The sequence below is a fragment of the Podarcis vaucheri genome, assembly GCF_965113315.1.
Source record: "Podarcis vaucheri genome assembly, chromosome: 3".
NCBI classification, from domain to species: Eukaryota; Metazoa; Chordata; class Lepidosauria; order Squamata; family Lacertidae; genus Podarcis; species Podarcis vaucheri.
The window spans coordinates 30,118,890-30,133,873 of NC_138761.1; the positions used below are offsets into that span (position 1 = coordinate 30,118,890).

Sequence of the window (14,984 nt, forward strand, 5' to 3'; positions counted from 1 at the left end):
GACTTGAATATACTACTTATTTCTTTTGGTACTGCTTAGAAAAGCAGGTGAATGGATTTCATTCTAAAGGCCCTCAAAATTCTTTGGAATATGCAAAATACCTTACACAACCATTGTAAGCTCATGTTCACTTTAGCATTCCTTGATCAATAAGTACTATTTCAATATATTACTTTTTACTCATACCTGTAATTATGTATACATGCATGCTTGATGTTGAAGCAATATCATCTCTCATAAAACTAGATTTTTAATATAAATTGACAATGTGATCTCTCTTGCAAAAAAAGTATTGAAGCAAATATATGTGCTTTTTCTCCACTAGATTCAGAAAAGATGGCGAGGCTATTACGTGCGAAAATATATCCATAATTATTATGCACTGAAGAAGTACCTGGAAGCTATTGCTTTGAATAATGAGCTGGTCAGGTAAAGATAAAAATACTGAGTAGTGAAACTTTAAATTTCTTTTTTTATATATTTCTAAATAGTTTATGGTGCTAATTAAATTATTTCTTCATGGAAAGAATTGCCTCCATTATCCAATATATAAAATAGTCTTCTTCTTTCTCTTACCTAAGCATGTGGTGCAAATTATGATCTCGTTTATACCAGTATGCATGCAGCTATGATTCTACTGAATCCACTGGCGTGAGCCCAAAGCTGAAATACATACAACACAGAATTTATCTCTTTCCATCTGCTCAGGAGAAAAATACTCTGGACTTTCTATATTAACAAGTCTGTAGAATAATGAAGTAGTGCTAGAGGCTTAAGACCCCAATTGCAACATGTATGTGGGCCCTAATTCTGGTGGGTGGGTGCTGAGACAAGGCACATGCTGCTAGGCCATGATAGTTTTCCAGTGCCTTTACCAGATATGACTCTCGGGGGTCAAGGAGCTGGAGATGGTTAAGAAGACAATATTGCCACCACTGTCCACCATGTGCACTGAGAGTGTTTATAGAGTAAATCAGCCCGAAGTTAGACTCAACTCCATAACTCAGTGGTGCACTGAACATTCTGTCCCTTGGGCCTCACTGCTTCCTTAAGGTCTGTAGGTCAAGACACCAAGAGAGTGTCACTATCCCTTTAAAATAGGTGTGGGGAACCTGGGATCCTCCAGATGTGGCTGGAATACAACTTCTCCTAGGCTTGTGCCCCAGGGAGGACACTTCAGTCCTGCTAACTCAGTGGCTTGACTTCACTCCCAGAGGCACACTCCACTGTCTCTGAAGGCAGACTGATGCCAACAACCACAGCTTTCATCATCCCTGACCATTGGGCATTCTAAATGGGGCTGATGGGAGTTGGTATCCAAAAACATCCGCAAGGCCACAGATTCCCTAGTCTGAGAATTGCTCACAAACGACAATTTCACTTGATGTGATTTTTGCCATCATGGGTCTTCTCGCATCGCTTCAGCCCTGTTTGGCAGATTATTTCATTTTTAGCAACTCAGAAAGGGAAATCATAATCTTCTGTGGGAGAAATAATTTGTGTTACAGCTCCAATCAAGATGCATCAATACTTAGATCTTGTAAATTTACCAAAAAAAAGGCATTTGTGCACATTTTAGTTATTCTTGTAAACACAAATACTGTAGTAAAAATGCAGCAGATTTTTTTTAAAATGTAATTTATATATTACCCTTCATTTGAAGATTACAGGGTGGTTTACAGTATAAAAACAAAATACATAACATAAAAACAAAACAATAACACCCCACCAAGCAGTACTTAGAAACAAAAATCTTCTATGAGTGGTATTCAGCTAAGCTTTACTCAGAGGCAACCCATTGAAATTAATAAATCTACCCTAGTTGTGCTTAGTAATTTTAGTGAATCTACATGGAGTAAAGCTTAGCTGAATACCACCGTATGTGTCTGGATAGCCCCCTTTGTCATTATGTTTATATAACACATATGTAAGATTAGGTTTTCACAGCCTGCCTCTTACAAAGATAAATTGGTTTGATTAATTTAAAGACTGAGTATGCATTTTCTAGATGTGTCCACTTATAACCTATAGCCCCATATGCAAAAACTGCCCTAGGTTATGAACAAGAAAATGATATCATGAAATTAAAAACTAGCCTCAGAGATACAGATTGGCAGCATTAATAAAAATCATAATGCTGTTAATGGTGAAACTTACAATACACCGATTTTCTCTCCTAATTTTAGTTTCAGATATACATTGACTTTATCTGTTACTTAATGTTTTGCAGCATTAAAGGTGGGATGCAATCAACTGAGAAAATGAGCTAATTTCAGGAATAGATTGAATTCATTAGAACTGTTATCCACAAGCCCTTTGCTATTGCTTATGGCTTTAAGCTTCATTTGAAATAGGTTTAACTGGCGACCCTTTGGCTTGAACTGCAAGTTATGAGACAAATGTGGGATCCCCGTGTTTGCCTTGTAACACTAAAACAAGAAAGAGTTAGGCAGGATAGGGCGCCTAAGCCATTCTTCCTTCCAAATCCACCCTGGCCATTTTAACCCTACATTTCTCAGCCAAGCTCTGAGATTCGAATAAGCACAACTGGGGGATAAAGAGCTGGAAGGTACATCTTCAGGGGAGAATCAATGGAAAAGTAAGGACAGTTGGTTTGTCCACCTTGGGAACAAAACCGAGTGTTTCAGTAGGTCTGACCAGCATATCACAGCATTGTAAACAAATATTGTCCAATGTCCGTGTAGATGTCTTTATTTTATTTTGACCATTTATATCATATCTTTATTAGTAAGTAAATTCAGAGTGACTCATAAGAAAGTTATTGCAAAAGCCTGTTTCCCCCTTCATATGACATAATGATATCATGTGATTGACAGGTGGAGGTCCTGCCCATCTGCCAGATTTGGCCCCTTGATGCAGATCCTAATAAGGATCTGTCCCGTGGAGCCAAAAAGTCTCCACACCCTATTCTGTTCCTCAAGTGGGCTCTGGAAACCGAGCACAAACAGTATGACTAGACTACACAAAGGAAACCTGTCGGTTCTTAGGACTAGGCAGTTTTAATGGAGCAAGAGGGGTTGGAACAGAGAAATGTTCTGTTGAAAGCAAGTACAGTAATTTGAAACTGTGTGTGTGTGTGTGTGTGTGTGTGTGTGTGTGATATCTGGGCTGATACCGTAACTAGTCTTTCTTAACATGAACATTAGTTAATTGTGCAAACTCTCTGTGACTACTTTTCAGCACTGTTTAGAGATTTCCTTTGGGGAGAAGATGGTGTCCTGCCTCTTAACAGGATTAGGTAAATGGCAGCATATTACACTGATATGGCTGCCCATTACCTTCCAGGCAAAAATTAAAGTGTTGGCCAAATTTGAATCTGTTTCTTCAAAAACTTGGCAACTAATTTCATTGTACCACTTTTTTTAATTGAACAATTCACCGTAGAGCCTGGATGAAACTTAAAGCTGTTCCAGAGCAGTGATAAAGTAATTATGGGACATTTTGGCTGCTGAACTACCTTTATTAAGGTTACTTATGGACTTTAGTATCTTCTGTAGATTGATTCTGCTGTTAAAACCTGAGCCTCAGTGTGTATCACGCGCTTTTATATAGTCTCAACTGCAACAGATTTCACAGTCTCCTATTTTATCTAAAGTGGGATCTTAACTGTAAAGTAAGTAGAAAAGAAGGAAAAGGTGCAATTTCATTAAGCTCTAACATATCATTGGCTGTCAGGCTGGCCTTGTTATGCTGTCCATCCTCATTTAACTATCCCACAAGATCTCTTAATGAAGTTAAGCCCCAAGTTCACTCCAATAATTCTGTGGCAAGAGTTTGTGCAATGTAACAATTCATCACTTGTCAGGAAGGCACTTTTAGTTTATACATTTAATAAGGGCATCCTCTAGCTTGGTTAATTAGAAGTGAACAGTTTGCATATTTACTAAATGTGGAGTGTCATTGCCACCACGGCCTATTGCCTACATGAATTATTTCTCTATCTGCAATAAACAGCTGGGTAATTATTACTGCCATAATCAGATAAATTCCCTCTGTAAGGCTTTTCTTACATGGCAATTCTTTGAACTCATCCAAAGCTGAACAAAATTTATGAACTCCAGTAGCTGGGCCACTTTTTCATAGTATACTGTCCCTATTTCAAGGACACATATAGCATTATAAATATTCCATAAATTAGGAGGGTAAATATGATTACCTAAAGATTATATATTAGTAAATGAGATTTTTGAAAACACAATTCTCGGGTTGTAATTGATTAAATTATATCACTCCTGCTCTATGCAGTTGTAGGCATCTGACAGGGTATCTGCGGTTCAGGGTAAAAGAGCCAGGCACCAAGATTGGAAGTAAAATTATCTGGGAGAGAAACACCAGAGGAGAGGGGTGTTTGCTCTGTTCATGTTAATAGACTTGTAACTCTTCTTTCATACGCATGAAATGTTAGGTGGGATTTTATGTGGGGGGAATGTAGTGGGCCATTAATACAGTACGTTATCTTGCTTTTTAATCATTGTGTTATTCTTTCTAGAGACAAACTGAATTTACTCGTGACTAATTGACTGATATGGTTAACAGGGGTAGCCAATGTGGTGCCCTCCTGATGTTGTGATCTACAATTGCCAGCAGCCCCAGACAGCATGGTCAGTAGTCAGGGATGTTAGGAATTGTAGTCCAAAACATCTGGAGGACCCCATACTTTCAGTTCCGTGGCTAGTTGTACCTACACATAGAGGGATTTTTGTTTGTCCCCAGGATATGTTATCTGTTTTTTTCTGGTTTGGTTTTAGTTTTTTAATGGGCTTTGGACTATGAGACTTCACTGGATCCTTCTAAAGAGGAAAATGAACTAAGTGAGGAAGGGAAAGTGTAAGAACAGGAACGGTTTGCAAAGAGCTAGCTCTCTAAACTGGGTGAATGGGCATTAAATGTGATTCAGTGCAATCAAGTGTAAAGTTATGCACATTGGGTTAAGTAATTCTAACTTCTTATGGGAGGTGATGGGAGTTGTAGTTCAGCAATATCTCTAGGGCCAAGGGTTCCCCACACCTGACTTAAAAAGAATATGACCATAGTATAACGTTGCCATACATCCGGAAATTCCCAGACATAGGTGGAATACTGCAGTCGGAAGCAGTGTCTGGTAGAAATTGCTAAAATGTCCAGAAAAATCCGGATGTATGGCAACCTACGTTGGTCGTGTTGTTTTTGGCAATTTTCCTTTAAAATAGTTCAATTTTTGTGTGTGTGGTCCTTTTGGCAATTTTGCCAAACAAGCTCAACAATTTTGGCCCATATTTTGAAACATGGCAACCCTACCATATTGTTATTTCTCACAAAGCTTATACACGCTCTCCTTGTTACATTTTGGAAGGTTCTCAGAGTGAGTAAGGAGAAAACTACTGTATCTTTCTGCAGTAAAACTCCTGAAGCCTCATTTAAGTGTAACTCCACTCCCGCCCTCATCTTAAATGAACATATAACTTCTCGGTGGTTTTTCGTAGACTCCTGTGTCTCATCTCCTCTCTACTTAGCATAGCTCTGCTACTGAAAGTAAATATTGGGGCAGGAAGGCAGGAATCAGAGGAATCATTGCTGATGCACTGCTGACTGTGATCCCCAGAAATTGATGTAGTGCCAATTCATGTTGAAAGCTCTTTTATCGACTTTGAGGCTCAGAGAGCTGATGTAAGTGTATCTGTATCTTTTTAAAAAATACTTTTACATAAATAAATGCTTACTACATGTGTTGTAAAAAAACTTTTACTGAAGATTATTGGCACAATCAAATAACCCATTGATAGCCAAATTTTACACTTCATTGGCCATGTGGAGACATCATGGTAACATAAACCATAGTTTACCATACAAGACTGTGTTGTGTCCATTTCACTCCTCCCTACCACTACTTGGGAAAAACAAAGTGAAATCCTTGGCTTAACATCATGGCAGCATTGGGGATTGTGATTCATTTTGGTGAAACCAGGATTGCTAAGCCCAGAACAAAGCTTAGATTTGCCTACAAGCTAGGATACTTCATTTGAACGCAGCAATAATTTTATAGAAAAGGAAGGAGCAATGACTTAGATCCCAAATCATAAAGACCAGCAATAGATTATCTTGGCATGAAATATGTAAACCACTATCATTTTTACCTTTCTAGTAGATCTAAAGAATAGAGCAGGCATAAGCAAACTCCAGCCCTCCAGATGTTTGGGACTACAATTCCCATCATCCCTAGCTAACAGGACCAGTGGTCAGGGATGGTGGGAATTGTAGTCCCAAACATCTGGATTGCCGGAGTTTTCCTATGCCTGGAATAGAGAGTTGGAAATGTGGTCATGAGATCAACAGACTAGTTTGATACTATATCCCTCCTGATATGATGACTCCATCAGAGTAAACCACAGTTTTATTTTGTTTTTATTAATGTTTTACTGTGAATATGCCCTATCTTGACTGTTTTGCTCTACCCTTTCCTATACAAATTATACACTATTTTGATTTGTCTGAAATGCCCTTTGCTTTCCTTAATGCTACATATTTATAGTTATACAGTCACAAGATCACAAACTTCTTATTAAAATGCAAAACAAAATGCAATATTTTGATAAAGTTCAATGAAAGTATGTCAGTATAAATCTGCAAAATCTTAGTGTTGAGTTCATCACCATTACGGTCTGAATATTGCTGTAATCATCATTTAAAGACATCTACTAAAGTGCTAGGAAAACATTATATATGTATTTTTAACATTTATAGAAACAGAAGGAGCACTGTCAACCAAATTTGCATCTCATAGCTGGAACCAACACCACTGCACACTGCATAAATGAAAACTCAGAATAACAATAAGTTACCTTGGCACATGAATGAGTTTTATTTTTAATACCTAACCAAAAGTGAAAAATTCACAGTCTCAGACATTTGTTGCATATAATCTTAGTTGAATCATGATGACAAGTGTTCCTAAGTGCATTACTTCTAAAATATGAATGCATTTAACTAGTGAAAGGATTTAAATTATTGTGGCATTTTACCATTAAAAGATTCTATTCCTTTTTCTCCAACTTTCCCAAAGCTTTATTAGGCCTTCGTTCTCGCTTTCGCTGACTTTTACCATTTTGTAGGGCATTTGGGGGCAGAATGTCAGGCGCAGGTTCACATATTCATTTTTCTTTGTAACTTCACTAATATCCTATGCATAGGGTAGGAACATAAGAAGAGCCAAGCCAAGTTTATATAGGATTATATGACAGACAACATTTTAGAAAAGGAATTCCTAGTTCATCCTCATGCTGATGGGCTTTTCTAAGATGGTGCCATCTGAAACCAAAAAGTATGCCGTGTTCTTCTAACCAATTTTTATTCATATGTAGATTTACATAATTTAATCAATTAATTTAGCAATTATGAATGATAACTCATAGGATAAAGGAATATTCGTTTATTTGAGTTGACCAAAAAAAAAAAAAGTAACATCCTTAATCTGAATGGTCAAATTATGGGGCCCTGATTCCCCTTTTCAGATCCAACTGATATTTTGCTGCATTGTGATTTCAAGAGGGTGATACACTGGTAGCTCTGGTTATGAACTTGATTCATTCCAGAGGTCCGTTCTTAAGCTGAAACCGTTCTTATCCTGAGGCGAGCTTTTGCTAATGAGGCCTCCCGCTGTTCGCGTGTCTTTCCGTTCGCATCCTGGAGCAAAGTTCGCAACTGGGAGCAGCTACTTCCGGATTGCAGAGCTTGTAACCTGAAGCGTTTGTAACCAGAAACAGTTGTAACCAGAGGTACCACTGTACTGAAGTCTAGGGGAAAGATTCAGTTAAAGGGTCCCAGTAATGGAAGCCCACACAAGGACTTTTCCTTGCTCAGTGGGGCTAATGTTGTATGATTTCATCAGCATTATGTTTAACTTTCTTTGTAATTGTTTCTCTTTCAAAAGGTTCCCTTTATTGTTCTTATTATGCAATGCATGTTAATGGCTATATATTTTAAAGTGGTTTGGGGTTCTTATTAATTTTTTTGTATTTTTAAAACAATTTAATTTAAAAGTTTTCAGGAAAAGTAGAGGGAAATGTGCATGTGCTTTCACCTGGGGTGATCATTTCGTTCCTTCAGTATTTTCCTTCAGGGCCTGACCTTTGGTAGAGACTGTCTCCCTTTTTGCCTTCCCTCACCTTTGAGTCCCAAGCATGTCTGCCCATGAGAGACCCACTGTAGAAACATATAGCACAATACTAGTTGCACTGAATTAAAATATTCAGGATGAAGCTTAATTCCTATCAAATCTTGCTACCTGGGAACATACATTTATTTTCTGATATCATTGGACTTCCCTTAAGAATCTGCAGACAGTTGGGGGTGCCTTATGCTTGGGAATTGGTACCACTCTAGAAGCACTGTAGTAGTAGGGCATAACATATAATTCTTTCTTAAAATAGTTCCTTGTTTTTAGGCTCCCTATTCAGTCTTAGATTCCTACTTACTGTATTTTTCGCTCTATAAGACACATATTTTCCCCTCCAAAAATTAAGGGGAAATGTGTGTGCGTCTTATGGAGTCAATGCAGGCTCCTTGGCTTCAGCGAAAGCAACGAGAAGCCTCCGAAGCGCAGTGGGAGCGCTCCTGCCGCACTCCAGAGGCTTCGCGTTGCTATCGCTGAAGCCAAGGAGCCTGCATTTGCTCCATAAAACGCACACACATTTCCCCTTAATTTTTGGAGGGGAAAAATGTGCGTCTTATAGAGCGAAAAATACGGTAAGCAAGAATCTAAGACTGCGCTCCGGAGGCTTCGGGTTCCTTTCGTTGGAAGGGGCTCCGTTTCTCCTGCCGCTTCGCTGAAGGGGCGCTGTGCAGAGAGAGGGAGAATTTTTTTCCCTTGTTCTCCCCCTCTAAAACAAGGTGCGTCCTATGGTCGGGTGTGTCCTATAGAGCAAAAAATACGGCATATGCCTCTTTGAATCACTGCTTACTCATATGTGGGACTCTGTGTGAACCCATTTGAGGAAGAAATGCTGTTGCTGTAACTTATTGTCCTTAAAAATGTTCTCATTCATCACATTCCTGCACTCATCCCATCCCAACCCTGTTTTTCCTTCTATGGGTGTGTGCTAGAGAGCTTAGAACTCTTGCAGAAGGGAGAGATTCCTCTCTCTTCCCGCCTATTCATTGTTCTAGATCACTAGCCACCTAGTGTTGAACTAGGGTCTAACAACCACATCATGTTTTTATACGTATAATGCATTCATATTCATAAATTATAGTGTTTCCATTAAATATTATATAAGATACAAGTTCAACAAAAGGTACCATCTTACAAGTTCAACAAAAGATACCATCTTAGCTTTTTCTCTGTTGCCAGTTTAGCATTGATATATATTGTGAAGAAAAAGAGCTCTAAAAATGTAGGCTGCTTGTTTATGTAAAAAAGAATTATATCTGCTCTTCAATTCTGTGAGTGGTATTCAACTAAGTTTTACTTAGAGTAGACCTACTGAAATGATTGAACATGACTAAACTAGGTCCATTAATTGCATTGGGTCTAGTCTGAGTAAAATATAGTTGAATACCATCCTATAACTCCCAGGGCGGTTATTGGACTAGCATTGGAGATTAAAAAAGAAAAGAAATACTTGTTACTGATATAGCCTTTATGCTGCAGTGACTGTTCATAATAAAATTATTTGCTGCCAAGTTCTTCATTTTTTGACAAATGTAATTTAATTTTACCAAATTACTATAGTGAATAGTGAATCATCCATTCGGAATAATAATAGTCAACTTTCATTGATGGAACAAAATTATTTTAGATATCATTATAATTAAATTGAATATATATTTTTATATAAATGCTTTTATTCTGTGTTGTCCAGCACTTACTCGTTTTTGGACAGTGCTACCTTTTACCATTGTTGACAAGAAGTTGGATGGAAATGAAGAACTTGTAAATATTCATTCGTAGGCATTTTATTCTCTGTAGTTCATAGACACTGAGGCTGACCAGACAAATCTGCAACGAAAAAAGAGTAATTACTAAATAGGAAACATATGTACCAATCTTGACAGGTGTAATTGCTTTTAAAAATCCGAGAATGTATGTTTATTTATTTTTATTAATGCTATTGTAAAAATGCTTATTTACTCACATTTCTCGGTTCTGAGATCTGTTCCTTGAGGACAAAGAAAGGTCACCAGTCTCTCCAAGTCCTAGTTCTTTGTCAAAAGTGGACACAGTTAATGAGGTTGGTTTGGTACGGCACAAATTCTCAGACACAGATAGAGATCCTTTCAATGGAAACAAATTTGTTTGGCTTTACCAGGTTACTTAGCGATTAATAATAGCCTTGAGATGCAGGTCAGAAAGGTCAGTGTACCCGCTTGCCAATACAATCTAAAATGTACAGCAAGTCCAGGTCTCCCGGCTTGGAGGCCTCCAAACACTATGCATAAAGTAAAACAGGCTATTTTCCAACTTCTTTTTTCATATTAATAAGCAATTTTCAAGAGAAGTGTGGCAAAATGGGGGCCATGCCACTCTAAGTAATTCATTTATTTTGCAATTTAATCTTATGTTGGGAAAAAATTACACTGCTGCAAAAGCATAGCATGGTGATTTTTAAACGTCAGTATGTTTCATAAGTAACCTTGTATGAAATATTGTATTAGAAGCCTTTAACAGTAAAAGGCAACAAAAAGAAAAAAGAAAACATTCCAGGGATTGAAACAGAATAATACATCTTCTCCTATCTTTAATTTATTTCTGTTTTGTTCTACTTTTGCCTTGTACATTTGAAAGAAAAACATGTGTGATTTACTTAATATTTTACTCTACATGCTATGGATTAATATTTTGATGGAAAAGTAAAAAATGACATAGCATATAGATTTTTGTAACAGAGTTTTCTATATCTATGGTAAAAATATTGCCAGATTGCATGTTTTAAAAAGTTATGTCCCATTATACTGAAAATATTATTTATTTGTTTTGTATCCTTCCATTCATCAGCAAGCAATCTCAGCATGGGTTACATCATAAAAAAGGGGAAAAATACATCCATTTTAATAAAATGCAGTAGCATTACAAACAACATCAAAACGCTCCATATCTACATATTTATAGATAGCGAGAAACTGAAAATATCTATAATTGTAATGGAGTGAAAAGGCTCTGGTTTTGTAATGGACAGAGTCAACTGGTTGTTGCATGATCATGTAATGCAATGAAATCCACAGTCCCTACACTTCATACAGGTTTAACTCTGATTATTTTTCAAAGCAAACCTTTAAAGTGCTTCTTGCGTTCAGCCTTTATTTCAGGAGACTCCCACTGTGCCAAGACCACAGTACTGTAGTAAGTAACTGGTGATGTAAAAGAGAGAACTTGTAAGAACTTCTAACTCTGGAGGTGAATTCTAGGGGTAGGAAGCCTGAAGAAACCTAGTTTTCAGTTCATGTCCTAGCTGGGACGCTTGAGGACCCATAGCAAATTAGATGATACTCCAATTTTGGATAAGGGGTGAAACTCTGCTGACACCACATGGACATCTTCAGGAGAAGAAAAGGCTAAGGAGTGAACCCTACACAAATCCGGAGTGGAGTCTCTAAGGCGGTTGAATGGTGTCTTGTGTGCCATCATTGACCATGGGCTGAAAATGATCAGCATTGACCTTGCTGCTCTACAGGAGACCAAACTTGCTTCAAAAGACAGCCTCCAAGAGATGAATGACACCTTTTTCTGGGAAGGAGGGCATCCAGAAGAACCACATATTCATGGTGTAGGCTTCACAGCATGGAACCCTCTTCTGTCTGCAATAGGACCGCTGACCAAGGGCTCAGAATGCTTGCTTTCCCTCAGCTTTCAACCACCTCCAGCCCAGTTAACATCTTGAATGTCTACACTCCCACTAGACCAGGCTGTTGGGAGGGTCCCAGCCTGCTAACACCTATTCCTGTTGGGAGATTTCAATGCTAGGGTTGGAGATGATCATCACACGTGGGGCAACTTCATAGGCCACTTTAGTATTGGCAGCATGAACAAGAATGGACAACAGCTGCTAGAACTGTGTTCATATCACAGCCTCTGAACCATGAACAGGTTCTTCTCTACCAAGGCAAAACAGCAAGTGTCATGGAGATGTCCAAGGTTGGGGCACTGTGATCATGTCACATGGAGCTACCACAGTGCTGACTGTGACACGGATCACTCTCTAGTGATAAGCAAGATCCTTCTCTGATTCTGCCAAAGAAGCTCTACTGAACTGCCCCAGAGACAGCATCAAAGCAAGGTGGAACTACCTACAACACAGCTGTGACCTCCTTTGGCAAAAGAGAGCAGCGGATCCCTGACTGAGCCCGGCATTAAGAACATGGAGCCTCTTTGGCATTTTCTTTCTCCTTGTTGCTCTCCTATGTCTTCAGCTCAACTGAAGACGGTGCCTACATCCATTCAAGGAGTGGGGGGGGACTATTTAACCTGACATGTTTGCACACCTGGACAAAAGTGTGGTGGGTCCATATCTGAGAGATGTTATTTGCAGGTGATGCAGCCTTGATTGTGCACTCCAAGGAAGCACTAGAGTCTCATCAACCAATTTGCCCAAACCTGTATGGGATTTGGCCTTGCCATCAGCCTGACAAAGGCCAACATCCTGGGTCAGGACATTGCCTGGGTGTGTCTAAGTGCAACCAGCTCCTCTTTGAGAACACATGCACGGTCCTTCACATATATATTGGGGATTTTTTCATATGTATTGAGGCTTTCCATTTATAGGTAGGCAATCAGTGTACCACTTGAGTGCATGCAAAAGTGCCCTGCATGTGCCCTTTGTATCTACACGGGGCTCTTTGAATTAATTGTAATATTTAATTACATGCATCCAAACCAGTGCCATTAAAATCAATGGGAGCTTTGCTATTAACTTTACTGTGCTGTGGATTGCACTCCCTGATATTTAATTGATATGGAATATGTTGAAGTATTATAAATATTTACCCTACAGGAACTGAATTATTTTCAATGCTGTATTTTACATAAGATGCCCAGAAAAAGGTCAGAACTTACCTAATTAACATTTATTAAATCTACATACATCGCTGAACAAAATTTATGTCTTTCACACACAAGGTTAATTTGAATTAGTGTTTCTTAATACCAATAACAACAAATGTTAATCAAGCTAACTTCTACTCTGGGTATATGTTAGTGAGGGTGATACTGTAATGCGTTGTTATAAATATATTATGCAATCACATTTTATCTATGAAATGTTTTAAGGGTTCAATAATTGGCAATAGGATTAGTAATTTATTAGAAAAATCATAGAAACAAATTCACAGGGTAGAAAATTCCGTCAAGAGTTCTCTTAACTAATTACTTAATCTTCTGTGTCTTAATATTGAATCAGACCATTTGTTCATGTAACGCAACACTATCTACTCAGACTAGAAGCAGAAGTCCAAGGCAGAAGGATAATGGTCTGGGGTTGTGTGGAGGTCAAATACACATTACTATTTCTGAAGCAGGGTCCCCCCAGTATACTTGTCTCCAGCATCCTGGAGCCGACCAGTCAGCATAAAAGGGGAGATTTTAACCAAAAAGTATTTTCTCCCTTTCTGTTGATTTGAGCCAATCCGAGTTGAAGGAGGTGAGTCAACCACTGAGGACTGACTTCTAGGGACACTCTGAAGTCAGATGCGCAAGAACAACACCGATGAGTTGTTCTGTGTATTCCATATAAAAACACAAGCTGCTTCAGTTTCAAGAAACTGATGTTGAAGTTCTGCTACGGACAATGGAACTTCAGGGGAAACACAACTCAATTCACTCCAAAATAATATATTGGAGCACTCCAAATCATATACCCATGTATATGCACAGAAAATAGTAGATCTAGCTGAAAGGCAACACATAGAGAACTGCACTAATTGTTGCAATGCATCCCTAATTATTACCGTATAATCTTACAAGGTTGTATAAACTTGGAAAGGGACATGGCTGTGAGGAGATCAGGTTGTGAGGAGGCATAGCTGTGACTATTATGCAGGCACCCTGCATTTCTGAATTTGCTAGTACACTCCTGGTCCCAGGTCCATTGGGGAGGAGTTTCCACTTCTGTTACCTGAGATCTACCACTGGTGCATGGCCCCTCTCCCAATTGTTGTTGTTATTTAGTCGTTTAGTCGTGTCCGACTCTTCGTGATCCCATGGACCAGATCACGCCAGGCACTCCTGTCTTCCACTACCTCCCGCAGTTTGGTCAAACTCATGCTGGTAGCTTCGAGAACAGTATCCAACCATCTCGTCCTCTATCGTCCCCTTCTCCTTGTGCCCTCAATCTTTCCCAGCATCAGGGTCTTTTCCAGGGAGTCTTCTCTTATGAGGTGGCCAAAGTATTGGAGCCTAAGCTTCAGGATCTGTCCTTCCAGTGAGCACTCAAGGCTGATTTCCTTAAGAATGGATAGGTTTGATCTTCTTGCCGTCCATGGGACTCAAGAGTCTCCTCCAGCACCATAATTCAAAAGCATCAATTCTTCGGCCATCAGCCTTCTTTATGGTCCAGCTCTCACTTCCATCCATCACTACTGGGAAAACCATAGCTTTAACTAAATATGCAATAATGCGCAATCTCCATAGGACCCTCTCTGTCAGTCTCTTTATACCTGTAACCTTGTGACTCGGAAAGGGAGACAAATGCTTATTCAACAGCAAAAACACAGGATAGTTCCTTATTTACAACCTCCCGATTCTTACTGAGCTCTGTTAGTAAGCAGAATGTTGAACTTAGAAAGACCATTGGTCTAACTAAGCATGGCACTACACAGTCATCCATAAGTATCTATTCTAGGGAGGCTACAAATTTTCATGATGCATCTAACTCACACAACCAACTACATGTTTCCTTCATGCTCCGGTACTATATGGAGAAGTTTATTCCTTTATCTTTAACTCCTGCCCCAACATTAAAATATCATGCCGTGTTTAGGGAAGCTTAAGTTTCACA

At 38.8% G+C, this 14,984-nt stretch overlaps 1 protein-coding gene across 1 annotated transcript in view; it reads left to right on the top strand.

The window, feature by feature from the left end:
* SPATA17 (spermatogenesis associated 17) overlaps window positions 1-14,984 on the top strand; it is a gene marked incomplete at its 5' end in the record, with an annotated part of 72,160 nt that overhangs the window by 11,049 nt on the left and 46,127 nt on the right. The window contains 1 exon segment of the mRNA XM_082217759.1: window positions 326-429. Within this exon segment, the coding sequence (XP_082073885.1) occupies window positions 326-429 (104 nt within the window).